We start from the raw sequence: 18,565 nt of genomic DNA on the forward strand, positions 1-18,565 counted from the left end.
ACGTGGAGCACATCCTCACAGCTGGATGGGGACCAGGCCAGGAAGCTCTCCCTCGTGGCTGTTGAGTATGGCAAGTTTGAAAGGCTGTTCTACACAACCTGAACCCTCTTGTTGATCCTGTGATGTTGGCACTTCTAAAATAAGATGTGGAAAAACACCAACTTGTTTAAATAAAAACCAACCTGTGATAACATTATACACTCAGCAAAAACCTGTTTATTTAACTGTGCAGACAGACTGTTTTCCAGTGTCTGGAAATCAAGCAGGATAAAACTATAATAGAAATAAAATACTTTTTTTTTTCTCTGGTTATGTTTCAGACATCTGATAGATTTTTCTGTCAGAAAAAATCAAGACTCATCCATTCTAGTAAAGGATCTGCTCTAGTGTAACAAGATAGATGAACAGTTTATTGAAGTGGTTTTGCATATAATACCAGGTATTCAATTATGTGAGCCATATTAATTTTTTTGGTCCTGTTACCTCAGTTAATACCTCAGACCATGTGAAGGTGATGGGCCTTGCCCTGGGACTTCACCTGAAGTCAGCATGGGTTTTTTTTCTGCTGTTCTGTGATGTAGCTCACATTTGGATTGGCCACAAAAAAGTCTGAGCACTCTCACCTGCCAATGACTTCCATTTCAATTCTGTGTCTGTAATAACTCCAGTCCAAGCTGCTGATTAAGACTGAATGCAAAGAGGAGCTGTACAACCAGCATTAATATCTAGCCTTTGTATTTTAAGCAGAAAAAACAAAAAGAAAAAAATCATTAAAACAGAACATCATGGTCTACTTTTCCCCAGACAGATGCATGATGTAAATCAATGACAAAATTATCAGGTTCTTTTGAAAGGCAAATGCTCCACTGAGCAGTGGAAGGATAAATTCCCAGACACTGGCTAAGATGGAGACAAAATTCAACCTCTCAGCATGCTCTTCTCTCTTGTCAGCTCTACAGCACCAAACAGAAACTAGACACTCTGGGGCAGGAGCACCAAAGAATCCTTTTCTATTGTGGTAAATGCTATTTTCACCCTCTCAGGATTCCTGTAGAACCTTAACTACAGGAGTATTTGCCTACACTTCCTGTGCACTATCCCTCTTATTTAGTTTGTTAACAAAGGGTTAAATTTTAAAAGGCATTGATTTTCTGTACCTAGGGATTAGTGTCCTGAGAATAAGAAGGCTCTAATCGAAGCTGCCTGCTCCAGCTGCCCCTGCCTGGCCAGCAGCTCCTGCCAGCTGAGCCTTGGCTGCCTCTTCTGCTGGGACCTGCTGCCACCTCTGCCTGGAGGAGCCTGCACCCAGCTCCTGTGCCTTCTGTAAGCACTGCTTCTAACCTCAGCAGGAATCACAGACTGCCCATGTCTCTGTGCTCTTATTAACCGGGTTTTTACTGCCATAATCCTTCTTAGTTTTTTTATTCAAGTGTGAGTAGTATGGAGGGGGGAGTCTTGGATGGAAAAACAGATACATCTCTCTTTTTTGGGTGTGAGACCATAGTCTTTGATTTGACTTCAGTATTTTTCTGTTGGGGTAGTTTTAATCACCAGTTCTTTAATCACCAGCTTTGATTGTGAATGCTTCCACAGACAGTTTGGACAGCAGCAATCTGAAGATAGAAAAGTTCTTCTCAGCTATACTGAAAGCAAAGTACAAAAGATATTTTAATCCTGAAAAGTTATAAATTAATGGTATATACAGGGCTAGGAAAAATTGGGAGAAACTGGTTTGTATTCATTTTTCAGAATGGTGAAAACAAAGAAATGCTGTTTCCCTTATATGCAAAAGAAAGTCTCACCTTTTTCTACAGGTTCTACTACTCCAAAGTAACACAGTAATTTTAGCTCCACCCTTTCCAGATATTTAGGATTAAAAGGCCAAAACACTTGGGTAGGTCTGCTAATACATCAGAAGACAACTTGAAAATGAAACCTTGGGAATGCAAAGCTCCACCCTAAAACTTTGTAAAACACCAGGGAATACTCGTGACACAGCCCTGAAGGAGGATGAGGACACAGGTGTTGGTGTCTCTGTTCTTTGGTGGAACACCAGCAGCACAGAGCAGCAGAATGGTTTGGTAGCCTGCAATAAAGAGCAATAACAGGGGCCAAGAGGCTTGTCTTGTGACAAGCACATGTCAAGCATGGTACAAGAAACCTGCTGGAAGTGGGTAGTTGATGTTTTATGCCACAATAGGACATGAAGGATCACTAACTCTAAAAAAAAAGGGACCCACATCTGTTATAGGACCATGAGTTTCTGTCTCTTGCACATATTTAAAGCTAAATAATGCTCTGACTTTGAGGACAGCTCTTTTAGAAAAATTGCAGGGATGACCATGTTGGTTGTTTAGGGTTTTTTTCATTCAGACTTAAATATAATGGATGCAATAATAATCTAACACCATGGATTTTATCTGCAGTGATGAGGGAAGTCCCCCTTGATCTCATTATTGATCACTTAGCCATGGAAAACTAAAAATTGTTCTGCACAGAAAGTTATAACCAAAATGAATCAATATAATAGCAGCAGAGGTTTATGGAAGATTATTGAGCAAGTTAGACCTTGAAGCAGTTACTGGACACAGTGGACTGGAACAGCCATGGATTTATGAAGGGTACATCAAAGTCTGACTAAGCTGGTTGATTCCTAGGAGGAAATGGCTGGTGAAAGTGGTGGCAGGGCAGGGGCAGGAGCTACCAGGAATGGAATATTTTGGTGCAACATCCAGGCAGACAGCAGTCACAGCTCACCTGCCTCAAGAATAACTTACCTTTTAAGTACAATTGCTCTCAGGAATCAGGCAGGATGCACAGCAGGGGCACAATCAAATAAACCTGTTCTGGTTTCCTTGAACCAGGGTTGTAAGAGATAAAGGGCTGCTCCAAAGTACACACAGCCCTAATGCACTTCCATATTTCACCTGCCTTTGCTGCTAATAGCAATAAATCTGAACATTCTAAGAATGAATGATTCTTGAACTCCCCCTTTGCTCCATATATCCAAGGCACTATGTTTTCTCTTCCTGCAAATTCTTGGCTGGCTCTAGTAGATCTGAGCTGAATGGACTTTAGCCAGACTATGAAAATAAAACTTCATAACAAAAAGCATTGGAAACAGGTTTGTTTCTAAAGTTGGGACACCATCTTTTTAAACACCAGGAAGGTGTGGACTATTATAATCTAGACAATTTCAGGAAGAAAAAAAAAAAAAAAAGCTTCACAAGAACGTACTAAAGGAGCACACTTGCATGTCTTCTTCCTAATTAACTTTTGACCTCTGTGGATAAACATGGATTTTGGGACCTTTAACAGAGGGCAGAACTGGGAGGAGACAAGATTAAAACTTTGGTTTGAGTTGGAAGTTAATGATTCTTCTACCACGTACCAGCAGAGCTCTGCTTCAGGAGAGAATTCTCTGCCTTTTGAGCATTTGTGTGGTAGTATAGCTGCTGCTGCTGTGGATGCAGAACCTAGGTAGGAACCTCTTTAACATTCTTTCCTTTGTCTTAACTTTAGAAGGTTGCCATTAGTGTTTGCAGCTATCAAGCCTGACCTGGGTAGCATCAGCTGCATTTGCTAGGATTGGTAGCACCAGCAGCAGTCCTGGTGGGAGTGTCAGTGCTCCAGTGATGGAATTGTGCACTCTGTGTGTCAGCATCGTGTCGTGGACAATGAGCACTGGGGTCTGCACAGCTCTGCAATGCCCATTTTTCATATCAGGTGAACTTGAAAGGTCTTGCCATTTAAAAATCAGTAAGGCAATTGGATTAGCACTGCAGTTAGAGTAAATCATTACAGTTCCATAAATTACTGGAGGAAATGTGGCTCTTGATTTGTGATTTGCTCTTCTACTGTGTGATGTCACATTCCCTGAGAGTGCAGCTGTGGTGACAATCAGCCCAAAGACTTGCAGTGTCTTTGCTGGATGCTTAAAAGTCCTCAAACATCACTATATTTTTCTTTTATAAGACTCTACAAAACCTGCAGCAAGCAGTTGTCTTGATCTTTGTAAACTTATTACCTGTTATTCATGTAGAAGTTTTTCAGTTGATGTACTCATTCATTATAATTTGCATATAATTAGGGGGTATAAAACAAAGCTGATTTTTTTAATGTCCAATAAGGAACAGTCCCAGAGTTAAGTCCTGGCCTCTATAAGATCATGTCCCCCGAAAAACTGAGGAACTCTGTCCTTTGCAAGGCTGGCTGCATTTGCTCTGCAGCTGAATTCAAGCTGTGCCTGATTTCCCACGGTGTCGTGGGAGCTGCCAGCTCCCAGCAGCACAAACCATGCACTCTCCTTTTTAGTTAAGAGCTTTGATTTTCTTCCACCCAAAGTGGTTCTCAGAAGAGACTGTACTGACATAAAATCAAGTGAATTTGTCAAATGTTCCAAAAAGTGAACTGCATGCTAGATTTCGTCTCTCTGTACTGCTTAGAATTATTTTTTTGGAAGAGATTTGTATTCTTCCCCTAGGAAGAAAGACTGGTTAATTTGTGTTTAGGCTGGTTGACCACCTAAACAATACCAATACCTTGCTTACCTAATCTTGTCTTTCTGCAAATGCAACTCTCTCAGATCATTATTACAGAAGAGTAGCTTGTGCAGGCAAAGAATGGAAGTTTTAGAGAACTTAGTGAAAGGGCATGTTTGGTACAGAAAGCTTCATATTTTTACTTTCATACTTCATATTTTTAACCAGACCCTTGTTTTATTAAACATAGGAAAAATGCTAATTAAAAAAATCTAAAACAGCAACTTTATCAATACTTAAAATTATCAGGCTCAGCAGCTACTGTGTGCTGTCATCAATTGGGAATTGACCTTTTACCTTTTTTCTAGTGGTCTTTTGGCCTGGAATTTCCCCAGCCCTTATCTCTTCCATCTCCAGCTGATATCTGTGTGATATATGTGTAGGTCAGGGTCATCTGAGGGTGGGAGGAGATACTGTCACCAGATTCTAAATCATGTTGTACCTTTAAATTCTCAAAAAAAAAGCCACTTCTCCAATCCTGTGACCTGCAATGATATGCTCCCCTGGCATATTATTGTAGTCATCATACCTACAAGGAGAAGTTTATGTCTCCAGGTTACACTAAGACAGGGGAATTTCAGAGGAGCAGCTGCTCAGAAGTATTTCTGTACTAACTTTTCCTGACCACCAGGAATTTTATTTCATAAGGGTTTTTTTGTAGCTCTGCAGTCTTGGAGAAATCCATTCTCTGCTTCTTGTTCCTATTTGTCTGACTAGCCAAGGGGAAAGAGCAGCTAATTTTTTTTTCTCCTGATACATGTGCTGACCGAGACTTATAGCATAGAGTTTGGGAAGTAGATATTAGCAGCAGGAAACCAGATGGACCTTTTCCAGCATTGGAAAAGTTCATCCAACTTTTTTTCAGCTGCATTCAAGCATATAAAACTTCTCTTTGTGTGATTTGTTCCCCCTCTCTGTCTTTTTCTCCCTTTTCTCAAATGAGGAGAGCGTGGTGAATGGCGAAACAAATCAGGCCATGTGAGCTGTGATTTCTGAGTTCTGACTTGAGGGCATTAATTTCAATTCTCTAATAGAATATGCAATACTTCTACCTGCAGACCTGAAGATGGCTTGTTTCAAGTGACCCATTTATTTTTCTGAGAGGCTCTGCAGTGGCTTCTGGATCGTCCTTGAGAAATCTGTTCTGAATGTAGTGGGAATTGCACAAACAGGCAAGTGTTTCCATTCTTTAAATAAACTTTGCAAACAGATATATAGGCTTCCTTTACAGCTTTTCTCTGAAGTGTCCTTTTTAGTTGTTATCCATCTCTCAGATACAGAGTTTTTAAAAGCTGACGGGGAAAAAAAGAAAAACAGAAGTACTGAACTATTCATTGTGATAAACCAAAATACAACTTAATAACAAAACAAGGCTTTCAGCACTAAAATATTATCCTGTGTCAAAGCATGTATCATTGTCTATGGCTAGAGGAAGTTCCTGAGGGAATTGGAGCAGTTCTGCTGAACTGCTGAGTTGCAGATAATTTCAAGCATGTGGGCATATAGACAGCACTCTGCAAACAGAAAGAGATCAGGGATACCCTGCATATTACTGCAAGAAGAAAAACACATGTAATATCCTTACAGGAGGACAATTAGGTGAAATAATAAATTATTTTGTCACTAAGAATTGTTTCCAACAAGCCAGTGTAAAGGAATAAATTGGATGGCACAGTGTTGCTACAGGTTTTACCAAACCAATGACTGAGTTCTAAGCCACGTGGCCTGCAAATTTAGAGCTTCCTAGGACTCCCTGTGCTTCAGCACTACTGTTTTGTGCACCTTTGTAGTTTATTTTTGGACAGGGATGTTGTCTCTTACTCCTCTGTCAAAATTGCCTTTTTAGCATTAAAAGACAGGACAAGGTAGAAAGGGATGTGCCCATGTCTCTTAAAAAAAAAAAAAAAAAATTAAAAAAACCCTCAGAACTAGATACTTCAGAATTTAGACAAATGCACACTATGAAACATGCAAGTCATTGACCCAAATTGTGTTAAGTAAAAGGTTCAGTTTCAACATCTCAGCATTTTCCTGTAAAGTTTCACCAGATTCATTGAAAAGGTCCTTAAGCAATTCTATTTTGGCATATGTGCTTTTGCATTTATTTCTGTTTTCTCTTGAGTTCAGATCACTCAGTAAAGAAACCAGTCATGACAGTGGAAACCAAACCCAGCAATGTCAGTGACTCAAATCAGGAAGCAGATCCTGACCAGCTTTCGGATGATGAAGGAAACAAAAATCCACCAGCCAAAAAGACTTCCTCTTGCACTGGGTTGAAGGTTTGGTGCCTTGGCAATATCACCATGAATTACCATTGTTATCTGTTCAGAAATGTTGTTCAAGTTGTGACATGCCCAATTCCTTCATTTCTGTTCCCCCTATCTTTTGAGGAACTGGATGCACACTAGAGGTCCAGGGGACAGTCAGATTTTACCTTTTTTCTAAAGAAAATAAAAATTCATGATCTACTGTATTCACTCACAAGTTACTTGTAGGTGGATCTCCTTCTTGGTTATTAGAGAGAGGCAGCAACTTCAAGTGGGAGACTTGAACCAGCCTCAGTTAGGTCCCTCCAGTACACTTGTCTGGAGGTTGTTGTCACCACCAGCCCTGTAGGGTCAAAATAAGATGAGGTGAACCATATTTCATCAAATGTCTTGTGGCTGACCTGAGTGAGGATTTCACTTTAAAACCCAAACAACCCCAGCAATTTTTGGTTGTGTTTTCATGCTTATCAGCAGTTTGAGATTTCAGCCAAGCCCTCTGAGAGCTCTGCTGGCGTAAAGCACAAATGGCCATTCTCAGAATTTTCACCAGTTAAACTGAGCAAATACAGAACATGTCAGGACAAACCCCACACTTGGAAGATTTTTCTCCTCACTCCTGGCAAAAAGAGAGCCATATACAAATTTTCAAGCTTTTGCTTCTTGGATTGGCTTCAATTTTTACAGTAGATAGTATTGCAATGTCTAAATCTATATTTACATTTTTTATTTACCCAGGTTTCTGTTGTATTGGAACTCTTGCCCAGTGACCAACAAGTCTATTTGGTTTTCAGACTATGTGGAAATCGCTGGATAATATTTAAACTTGAACTTTTTTACCAAATAAATCTTTATTTGCAAAAGCCAGAATGTGTGTTGATGGAAGCAACAGTCAAACTACAAAAGAGTATTAAGCTGTTCCTTGTGAGATATATGGTATACAGACATTTCAGAATATATCATATGACAAAGAGATTAATTCAGTCAGTACCACATTCCTCATACTGATGTACCATAAAAACTTACTTAAAGCCTTCATTTTGATGCCATAAAATTGAGTTAGAATCAGTAAGGAATTGGCCTGAAATAAAGGGACAAGCAAATTTGGGTTAAAGTTAACTTTGCCACTCCAATTTGAGTGACAAATATATGTCATGATGATGATTGTTCCACACCATTTTAAATACATTTGATCCCTCTGGCAGTTTTCCTGCCTCTCCCTCCCATTCTGTGTCTGACTCTTTCCCAGGTGTTTCTGGCTGCTCTGTCATTCAGCTACTTCAGCAAAGCCTTGTGTGGTACGATAATGAAGAGCTCCATCACTCAGATTGAGAGGAGGTTTGGTCTGACCTCATCCACCGCCGGTTTCGTCGACGGCAGCTTCGAGATGGGTAATGGATGTTCCCAGCAGAAAACTGCTCAGAGAACACCAGGCAGCATCTGCCACTAACTCTGGCTCATTACCTTGCAGGCAACTTGCTGGTGATTGCATTTGTAAGTTATTTTGGAGCTAAGCTGCATAGGCCCAGAGTAATAGCTGTGGGATGCTTTACTATGGCTTTGGGATGCTTTTTATCAGCCATGCCTCATTTCTTCATGGGATAGTAAGTACTAATCATGCTTAATTTGGGTAACATAACAATTGCATTGTGCTTTCTGGTTTTTAAATGAAAATTCTGTATTTAGCCTTAGATTTCCTGTAGAACATCACTTCCAAGTGCAATGAGCCCCACGTGACACACACATCACTGTTGTGATGGTGAATGTTCTTTTAAAAAATACACCTCTTCTGAAGTGAGAGTTCAGCTCCTTGAAAAAGGAGACAATCACAGTGCTTTAGTTTTTGTTCAGAAAGGAGGAAAAGAATGAAATTATGCTAGAGCCTGCAGATGGATGAGTGCTGGTAGAACTCTTACCAGGCTTTTCCTCTTCCAAATGCACATGCCTGGTTAAACTGATTTTCCCTATCTGGCTAATTTCTATTCACCTTCTCCAGGCTCAGGGAACTGCTGCATTATGCTTGTATGTGATAAAGTTTCCAGCCATAGCTTGAGCACAGGGGTAACAAATACAGTAAAACATATTTCTGTTGATTTCTTAAATATATTAGAATAATTTTAGGTATGCTACTGCAAAAAGAAAACTGAGGAATGCTTGCTTTCATGTTAGTGGATCTTGCACTAGAATCAGACTTTTCATCAGTTTTTCACTCTTTAAGACACACCATGTATCACACTCATCTACACTGAGCAACTCATGAACCTGAGCCTGAACATTTGTGGGGGACCTTTTCTGCCCTGTGTCTCCTGGTGACTGCTCTTTGTTTCAGCCTGAAAAATAAGCCTGCCTGGTCTAACAGAGCCAGGGTAATTCCTTGAAGCAGAATGTGTGCTTTACCATGTTGTTCTGCTAAAGCAAATTGTACTTTGTCCCTCAGCAGTTCTCATTTCTGGGAGAGGGATGGTGCTAAAGCAGCTGAACAGACCAAACACATGCCAAAGATGGAAAAGGGACCTCTGCTCAAACTCAAGACATTCTTTTTCTCCTTGGCTATGGGGTCAACACAGACAGCTCGCTTGGACCTGACCCTAAATTTAGACAGCAAAAATTCAATCCTATCTGAAAAACTTTCATGACCCCTTTTGAATTTTCCAGCTTAAACCATTGTGTCTTCCAGACAGAGAATCCTAAGTTTTATTTGTTCTTAATTTTAGTACTTTGACTTTCTAAAATGCTCTCATATAATCTTATTTGCTCCTTCAGTACTGTTTGAATTGATATTTGCTACCTTTCTCTTTAGGGAAACAGCAGCCAAGTGGTTCCAGCCCCACCACACTGCTGTTTCCCTAGGCAGCACTGCTTCTGAACCTGCTGTTGTGTGTTTGCAGCTATAAGTATGAGACAACATCACGTACAGCTGCTTCAGCCAACTTCACCTCCAGCATAAACCCCTGTTCCCTACATCAAGATGTGAATGGCACTGTCCTGGAAGTCTCACAATCAGGTACAGAACTGTAAATCAAAGTACAAATACAGGAGCTTGTTTTATCCTTGGTTGCAAGGATTCAGTTACCCAGAGCCTGGAGCTGGTGAGTGGAAGAACTAGAGTGACAGGACATGAAACTGCGCAGAATTTAACAGAAATAAATGGAGATTCCTATTATCCTCCTCACAATATGGAATACAGCTGGTTTATGTGTTGCTTGTATGTGACACAGGTTGAGAATGAGCCAAGCTCTGCTCCAGAAACCATCTCAAATTTCTCACATTAAAAATACATGATACATGCCAGGTAATATATTTATAAGAATATCAATAAGTTATTTTTATAATGAGTATTTTTTCTGATAGGTGATACTTACCTGTGCTTTTAGAAATCAAATGCAATGGAGGTGAAAGAATGTGTTATTAAAAGATCATGAAAAGTTACAATGGGGTTGGCAGCCTTTCATTTGCCTTCTATAAGGAAATGTTCTTAATACCTTAATACCTTAATTATTATGGATTTCTAATCCATAATAATTTCTTGTGCTACATTTCCTGTGATTTTTCCCATGTATCCCATTCAAATATTTTATTACAAAGGTGCAACTCTCATCTGCAGGCTGTGAGAAGGAGCCATCATCATATATGTGGATATACATCTTACTGGGAAACATGCTGCGTGGGATTGGTGAGACACCAATAACACCCCTGGGCATCTCTTACCTCGATGATTTTGCTAAAGAAGAGAATGTTCCTGTGTATGTAGGTAATCTCAACGTGAAGTAAACTGTGAGATTCGAGGGGGATCACCCTCTGCAGAAGGCAGCATTCAGCCATTGGAGGGTACTAGCATCTGCTTCATTGTGTTTTCAGCGTGCTTGCACACAATAGCCATGATGGGCCCCATGTTTGGTTTCCTCTTGGGATCTCTTTGTGCAAAACTGTACGTGGATATTGGATTTGTGGATCCAGGTAAGCTAAACCTGAGGAAAAAAGAGGAGAAGTGAAAGCAAGCTAATACTTGTTCATAAGAATTTCCTATAAACAGTTGCTCATGTTTTCATTGTACTAATTATAGTAATATATTTTATTATTTGAATTATATTTATTGTATAATTTATTACAATTTTACTTAATTTCGGAAAGCTTTTAGAGTAAAGGCAGAATTAGACTGGCAGCATACTTTAGAAGTGTGCTTTAAGGTTAAAGGATTGTAATACACACTTAACTCTAAGAATCAGTACCAAGAGCTCTCACAGAATCAAGGTTTTCTAAACTGGAATTTTAACAAAAAAGATTCTGCTAGTACAGCATCTTTACAGTTTGGGGGAATTTCACACTCTTTCCACTGAGTATTTTACATTATTTACATTTCACATAGTCATTGCAGCACATGATATATTTTCTCAGCCCTTGCCACCTTCCAGTCCAAACCAATCTATGATTCTATAACACGGTTCAGGGTATGATTCCTCATGCCTTCATTGCATGGATGGTCCCTCAGCAAGTGTTTATTGTTGGAAGTCAGACTCTATAAAATGTAGCTGTCAGCAAAAAAAGGTTGGGAAGGTTCAGCTCCTTCACTGGGGTAACTTGTGCCTGTTTCCTTCATTTCCAGGGAGCATCACCATCACCCCACAGGACTCCCGCTGGGTGGGTGCATGGTGGCTGGGCTTTCTAATAGGTGGAGCAACCAGTTTGCTATCTGCTATTCCATTCTGCTTCCTGCCAAGGAGTCTGGAAAAGCCAGAGGGAGCCAGGAAGGACAAAACTTCACATGGTCTCTTGGAAAGCACGGGTGCTGTGAGGAATAAACTTTCTCCTGGAAAAACTAAGCCAAGGAAATGGTCATTAATGCTGAAAGGCAAGTGTTTCCTCATGCTGTATAAATGTGAAAAGCAGTAGGCACAACACACATAGGAAATGTAACAGTTCTGCAAAATATTTTGCCTCCCTTGCACTTCCATCTAAAGCAGGCACCTATCCCCAAGAAAGGAGAGGTCCACCAAAAATTATTAGAAGTGAAAGAGCTTGTTCAGGACTCTGAAGTTCTGCATGCATCACCTGAAATAAATCATCACCTGAGAAGCACTTACCTCTAAAATTTTGTGCTGGAAGAAATTTGAACAGTGGAAAAGTGTTGCTGTATCTGAACGTAAAGAAAATATTCAAAGGCTCTTTTTGAAATACAGAAAGACAAATTGTTAATTTGAGAGAGTTCATGTAGACTCTGAAGTACACTGATGAAAATACATCAGGCTTGAATAGCTCTGTTTGTGCAGTCCTTAGGCCTTTGCTTCATTTGTGAAATGTTTTATTCAGATCCCAGTGGAAGACACTGGACATCTCCACCAAGGCAGCTCTCACTTAGCCTTGAGCCTGTTATAATATTCATGCAATTTGAACAAAGTCTGTGCTGTGTGGAGCCCTTAGTCTTGATGTGCATATCTCAATAGAGCAGCCAGGCCTTAAACCCATACTTCTGCTTTCTTTTAGGATTCTCTTCCTGTATCTTAACATCTGGTGTTTTTCAAGAACCTGATTTTGCTTTCAGATGCCCTCATGCAAATGAAGATCAGTACAACTTGCACCTGGACAGCTGAGAACAGGATCTTGCCCTAAGCTTTGCAGGTTACTCACCAGTGATTCTGCCATGCATCTTTCAATGCCAACTCATATGTCCCTTTCTTTCAGATTTCTGTAACTCCCTGAAAAAAGTATTGGGTAATCGAATGTACTTTACATTTTTGTGTTGCTCACTGTTGCAGTTCAGTGGTTTTATTGGTTTCTTGACTTACAAACCAAAGTACATGGAACAGCAGTATGGACAATCTACATCCAAATCCAACTTTCTAATAGGTGAGTTCCACGTGCAAGGACTGCTTGTGCTGTAGGCAGTGCATGGGGATAAGTTCTGATGTGCTTTATCTGGGGCTAATTCCATGCAGAACAGGTTGAGGTGGTCTGACCTGAACCTGAATAATAAAACATGCAGGGTTTGTGCCTATGGCACCATAAGAAATTTTTAAATTATGTTATGTTACATTGCATTTATGTTATATTTATAGCAAGGGCACCCCAAGTATGCAATGAGTGTGGTGTGGAAGTTTTAGTTGCTGAAGCATCTGGCAAGTTCATTGCAATAGAAGTGGGATTGGAGGTTAGGCACTTCACAAAAAGCTTGTGCAACCCAGGGACTGGACTGAACACAAACCTTCCCAAAGTCATAACAGACCATAAAGCTGCCAGGAACAAAAAACTAAGGACAGACTTTGCCTCTTAAGACTATAATGATTCTTTAATTCAATCATTCCCCTTCTATAATCTCTTTCAGGAATGACATCCTTACCTCCTGTAGGTCTTGGAATTTTCCTGGGAGGGCTTATAATGAAAAAGTACAAAATGGGCATCATTGGAGCAACAAAGTTTTCGTTTATCATGTCATTTTTGTCCTATGCCATCAGTTTGCTGCACTTTTTTGTTGGCTGTGATAACTATGTGGTGGCAGGAATGACAGTGTCCTATGAAGGGTGAGTATAAAATAGAAAAGATTGTGTTTTTCTCTATAGTTCCCAAAAATGGCAAGCACAAAAGTTTCATTTACCTAGAAAGGAGAAGATGAGTGAAGACTTATCTTTTTGCTCAATACAAAAAGAATGTCAGAAAGCAAAAGATAATACTGTACTCTTCATATCCTGAATGAAAAATTCAGGTAGGCTTTAACAGAGGGGTATTTTTTAACTACAGAGACCAGGAGATCTGGTGTCTGTCACTGGTGCATTTTTGCATTTGTACTTGAAAAGACTGTGATAATTTTTTCTAGCTCTAAATTCAGTTAGGGGGGAGTCCAGCTGATCTCTCCCTCCTTTCTCTTTTCTGTCTACATTTGTAAAACCAGTAGCAATGTTTTAATTTGTTTTAAAACTCTCTATTTTCTGGTAATGATTTAATATCAGTGCAAGTAGGATGGAATCTGAAAGAGACCAATAGAGATGTAGGAACCCAGCTGAGAAAACATGTCCTGGGCGTAGGAGGTGGGTTTCAGAGCAGCAACACTGTCACACAGAAGGGACTGAATTAAAAATATCTTGTCTGCACTTGCCTTCCAAGCAATCCCATTCCATACCACAACAATTCCTTGTTTTCTGCATGCAACTCTGGCTGCCAATGTGCCTCCAACACGTGGGATCCTGTGTGTGGAGCCAATGGAATCACCTACGTCTCGGCGTGCCTGGCGGGGTGCGCCACTTCCACGGGACATGGGAAGAGCACAGTAAGGCCCTGCTCTGCCTCTGAGCTTTCCTACAGCTCACTGTCCATGCAGCATCAGGCACTTAGTAGGATAATGGATTTCAGGAAAACCAAGTTACTGGGGACTGGTCAGTAAGGTATTTTTTATTTCTGGCTACCAACAGCACAGAAAAGAGAGATTTCTCTGAGTCATTGCACATTAGCAAAAAGCCCTAACTCCTTGTTCTAGATATTAACTTTCATCTTCTGTAGGCTGGGCAGGAGAGGGGGAAACACACAAATCAAATAGGTTTCATGTTGCCTGAAGGCTGTCCATAGGCTCTGCCTTTCATGAATGTCATTTTGGCTGCCCTGAGGCTTTACCTAACAGTTGAAGTACACTAAGATAGAGTAGTATCTTCCCTACTACTGATCATTAATGTTTAAGTATGAAAAATGGGTTCATCCAAGTGAGACTTTGGGATGTCAGGAAACTGCTTGTTTTTCTGGGTGACTGATTTTTGCTTGGCATGGAGTGCTGCAGATCAGAGTCCCAGAGACAAAGCTGCAGTCCATGGATGTAAACCTCCATAGGGCTGTGCCATTTGCATGTTTCCTGATGCCAAGGGCATAAATGGTCTAGAGCCATCTCCTTACTCTGCTTTTTCTCCAACAGAATCCCCATTTCATGAGCAGTGCCCTACCAAACCTGTTCTGTGTCTTCCAGGTTTTCCATAACTGCAAATGTCTTGAAATCAAGAGTTCATGGTCAGGAAACACATCTGCCACCTTGGGGCAGTGCCCAAAAAGTGATGATTGTTCACTGAAGTTCATTTATTACACAGTAATACAAGTCATAGGCGGGTTTTGCTATGCCCTGGGAGCCACTCCTTCGTACATGCTTATATTTAGGTGAGTACAGCTGGCTGTTCACCAAAGGCTTTCTAGTGAGCCTTTCAAAGTCATGTTTATTTCTTCACCTTAGGAACACAAGGACTTCCTTTCTCTTCAGGAGCTGTAGTGGCTGGACAAATGGGTTCAAACTGAAAGAGGGAAAGTTTAGGTTAGAAGAAATTCCTCCTTTGAGGATGGTGAGGCCCTGGCACAGGGTGCCCAGAGCAGCTGTGGCTGCCCATGGATCCCTGGCAGTGCCCAATCCAGGCTGGAGCAGCCTGGGATAGTGGAAGGTGTCCCTGCCATGGCAGGGGTTTGAACAAGATAATCTTTAACATCCCTTCCAAAACAAACCATTTTGTGATTCTGTGTTCTGTAATCAAGTTTTCCAGGACACATCCCTTTTTCCTGCTTGTGTTTTTAAAGTGCCATGCATTTGCCAGGATTTCTGGATGTACAAGGAGATGGCAGAGGCTGGAGTTATAATGAATTCAAGATCAGTGCCCATTTCTGGAGTGCAGTTCCCCACAGAACAGATGAGCACATTACAGGGAGGCTTTGTGCTGCCCAAGATGTGTCCTGGTACAGAGAAATTCTGTTCAAGCACAGAAAGATGCTGCACTAACCCTGCTACCTGCAACTCTTTTGTCTTTTGTCTTAGGATAGCAATAGGATATTTCCCATTAAATATTCTGTCAAGTGAGGGAATTGTATGCCCAAGAGTGAAGGTAGTTGGAGAGCCCATTTCCATAAGGCCAGGACAGGCTCTGATTATGACTTTAAATCTTCAATTCCTTAATTATGCAGAGGGAATGGACTTGCCAGGAGCCATTTGATGGAAATCAGAAGATGAATTCACCTTTTCCATGCCACTTAACACACTTCAGCGGATGAAGGGAGCACTTTTCTCCCAAATTTTGGCTTTCCCTCCACAAGAGTATTTCCTAGCAGTTTGATAGCCATGTCTAAGCACTCAGTAGGCCAGCACTCCTCACCTCACCTGTCCCTCTCTTCCCAGGTGTGTCCATCCAGAGCTCAAAGCCCTCGCCGTGGGTCTGTACACGCTCGCCCTGCGGATGCTGGGTAAGAGAAACCCTGCAGAGCCCAGCCAGTGGAACCACCACCAGGGAAACACAGACTGCTTTCTGAGGGGGTGTCCTTTCCCCTGACACCCCGTTTTGTTGTCTCCCTGCAGCTGGGATCCCAGCCCCGGTTTATTTCGGCGCCGCCATCGACAGGACCTGCCTGAAATGGGGGAGCAGCAGCTGTGGGAGGCACGGGGCCTGCAGGCTCTATGACTCCAATGCACACAGGTGAAGAAAATTTGGGCACAATTTCAGTCAGTCCAGAACTCCTGAAATTGAAAAATCCCAGAATCAAACGTTAAGCTCTCTGTTTTTTATGTTGCACAAAAGAAATTTGATATCCATGACAGCGATTTCTGGAATGAATTGTGTATTTCTAATATAATTACAGCTAATTAAAAACACCTCAGACTTTAGGACTTACCAAAAGGAGGAAAGTTACCCAAATTACCTTATTTGCAGGTAGTTTGTTCACACTGGCAAGAATGCTAACTCTGTGCATTGGCCACTTCTGAGAGAAAATTCCATGAAAGAATATTGCACAAAGTAGATTTAGGTGTTAATGAATCCCAAACACTATCAGTCTCCTGGGGGAGCACTCCAGAGATTCTTCTCAGTTTCACTCAAGCCTTGGCCACTTCTGAACCACTTGGGTGATCTCAGTGTATTTCTAGCCCTAAGGAGTCTAAAGCCTCAAAGTGAGCCAAAAAAAAAAAAAAAAGGAAGATTATGGAAGTTTTATTTTGCAACTATCTTCATAAGCAAAAAGAATATTATCAGTTCTTTAAGAGAAGTTTTTGAAGTAAAAATCTCCAGTTTTTGGTATCATTTACAAACAATGAGTTTTAATGCCTTCCCTTAAGCATTTTTTTAATATATAAATATATATGAGAGCCTTAAAGGCCAATAAAGTGATTTTCTTCAGTGTTTTGAAGAATTCAACACCTGGCCCAATCTTCTATGCTCTGTCCCACAGGTATGTCTTCCTTGGTTTAGGAGCAATTTTAAGAGGTCCTTCCTACTTGGTTGGAATAATTTTTTATACATTGATAAAGAAGCACTTTCAAAACAAGAACTCCAGGCCTCTAGAGAATGGACAAGAAGATGCTGCTATGAATAAAGAAGAGAATTGCAAGATCAAAGAGCGTTTGCCAGGTTCTTCTGATGCAGAGAATGAATCCTCTATTTAGAAACCAATTTAGACCAGTGGCATGTGAATCAGGTCAGCTTCTTTTGGAAGTACCATTCAAAATGCTGTAACTAAATAATAAATAATAACACTGTATGGAGAGCACAACTAATAGCAAAACTGCAAACAATAAACACTAACAAACAAGTATGAAAATGCCTTTTGTGTATCTGATTGCCAGTCACAGAAACAGATGAACAAACCGAACCAAATTCTCAACAGGCAAAGAAAAACCTCCCTGGCAGTTCTGACAGAGCAGTCTGGTTTGTTTAGTGGGATCAAAGATGCTGCCAGAACATCCTCATGCCAAAGGCCCACCAAGAGTGATCCTGACCCTGTGTGCAGGTCCATGCAGGGCACTGACACAGGAGAGACAAGCTCAAGCTTAGGACAAGCTTTCTGATTCCACCAAATCCAATAAAAATTCACAGTAAGGCAGAGCATTTAAGCCAAACACCGAATTACATCATTGCACCTGGTTTTCACCTCAAAGTTGGCCAAAGCAGTATTTTTCCAAGAAGCATTATGTCTTGCCTCAGCTGAAAAAGTTACACTTTAAATTACACACATGTTTTCCTAAAGGTTTTTTTTTTTTTTAAAGCTCCCGAGTCGCGGAATTTTATTTTGAAATTATTATTATTATTATTATTATTATTATTATTATTATTATTATTATTATTATTATTATTACTACTACTACTATTATTATTATTATTATATTTTATTTTATTTTTATTCTTATTTTTATATTTATTTTTATTTTTTAAAATTATTGTTATTATTATTATTATTTTATTTTATCTTATTTTTATTTTTTATTATTTTTAAAAATTATTATTATTATTATTATTATTAGTATTATTATTATTATATTTTTATTTTTATTTTTATTTTTATTTTTTAAAATTATTATTATTGCTCTTATTATTATTATTTTATTTTATTTTTATTCTATTTTTATTTATATTTTTATTTTTAAAAATTATTATTATTATTATTATTATTATTATAATATTTTATTTTATTTTTATTCTTATTTTTATATTTATTTTTATTTTTTAAAATTATTATTATTGTTATTATTATTATTATTTTATTTTATCTTATTTTTATTTTTATTTTTAGTTTTAAAAGTTATTATTATTATTATTATTATATTTTTATTTTTATTTTTATTTTTATTTTTATTTTTATTTTTATTTTTATTTTTATTTTTTAAAATTATTATTATTGCTATTATTATTATTATTTTATTTTATTTTTATTCTATTTTTATTTTAATTTTTATTTTTTAAAATTATTATTATTATTATTATTATTATTATTATTATTATTGTTATTATTATTATTATTATCATTATTATCATTATTATCATT

At 39.2% G+C, this 18,565-nt stretch overlaps 1 protein-coding gene across 5 annotated transcripts; it reads left to right on the plus strand.

Annotated features, from left to right (window-relative positions):
* Nucleotides 1-1,175: 1,175 nt before the first annotated feature.
* On the plus strand, nt 1,176-17,344 carry LOC130254374 (solute carrier organic anion transporter family member 1C1-like). Of its 5 annotated transcripts, none has more exons than XM_056493819.1 (16): nt 1,176-1,323; nt 5,600-5,713; nt 6,669-6,820; nt 8,055-8,196; nt 8,277-8,409; nt 9,694-9,809; nt 10,410-10,556; nt 10,664-10,762; nt 11,409-11,654; nt 12,485-12,649; nt 13,125-13,320; nt 13,901-14,063; nt 14,748-14,932; nt 15,933-15,997; nt 16,110-16,227; nt 16,976-17,344. In XM_056493819.1, exons 3-16 carry the CDS (start codon nt 6,692-6,694, stop codon nt 17,187-17,189), a joined length of 2,118 nt encoding a protein of 705 aa, XP_056349794.1. In that variant the 5' UTR covers nt 1,176-1,323; nt 5,600-5,713; nt 6,669-6,691; the 3' UTR covers nt 17,190-17,344. The 5 variants fall into 5 exon arrangements, with proteins under 5 accessions (XP_056349794.1, XP_056349792.1, XP_056349793.1 ...); XM_056493817.1 differs by lacking the exon at nt 1,176-1,323 and adding an exon at nt 3,345-3,480; XM_056493818.1 differs by lacking the exon at nt 1,176-1,323 and adding an exon at nt 3,347-3,480 and having other exon boundaries at nt 5,576-5,713.
* Nucleotides 17,345-18,565: the final 1,221 nt, after the last annotated feature.

Source organism: Oenanthe melanoleuca, chromosome 5, assembly GCF_029582105.1.
Source record: "Oenanthe melanoleuca isolate GR-GAL-2019-014 chromosome 5, OMel1.0, whole genome shotgun sequence".
Taxonomy (NCBI): Eukaryota; Metazoa; Chordata; class Aves; order Passeriformes; family Muscicapidae; genus Oenanthe; species Oenanthe melanoleuca.

Bases quoted from the DNA above. Each gene is read 5' to 3' on its own strand.
- LOC130254374 (XM_056493819.1), top strand. From the start codon at position 6,692: ATGACAGTGGAAACCAAACCCAGCAATGTCAGTGACTCAAATCAGGAA. The intron at 11,655-12,484 runs GCAAGTGTTTCC...CCTTTCTTTCAG, and splicing joins ATGGTCATTAATGCTGAAAG to ATTTCTGTAACTCCCTGAAA. The intron at 15,998-16,109 runs GTAAGAGAAACC...GTCTCCCTGCAG, and splicing joins GCTCGCCCTGCGGATGCTGG to CTGGGATCCCAGCCCCGGTT.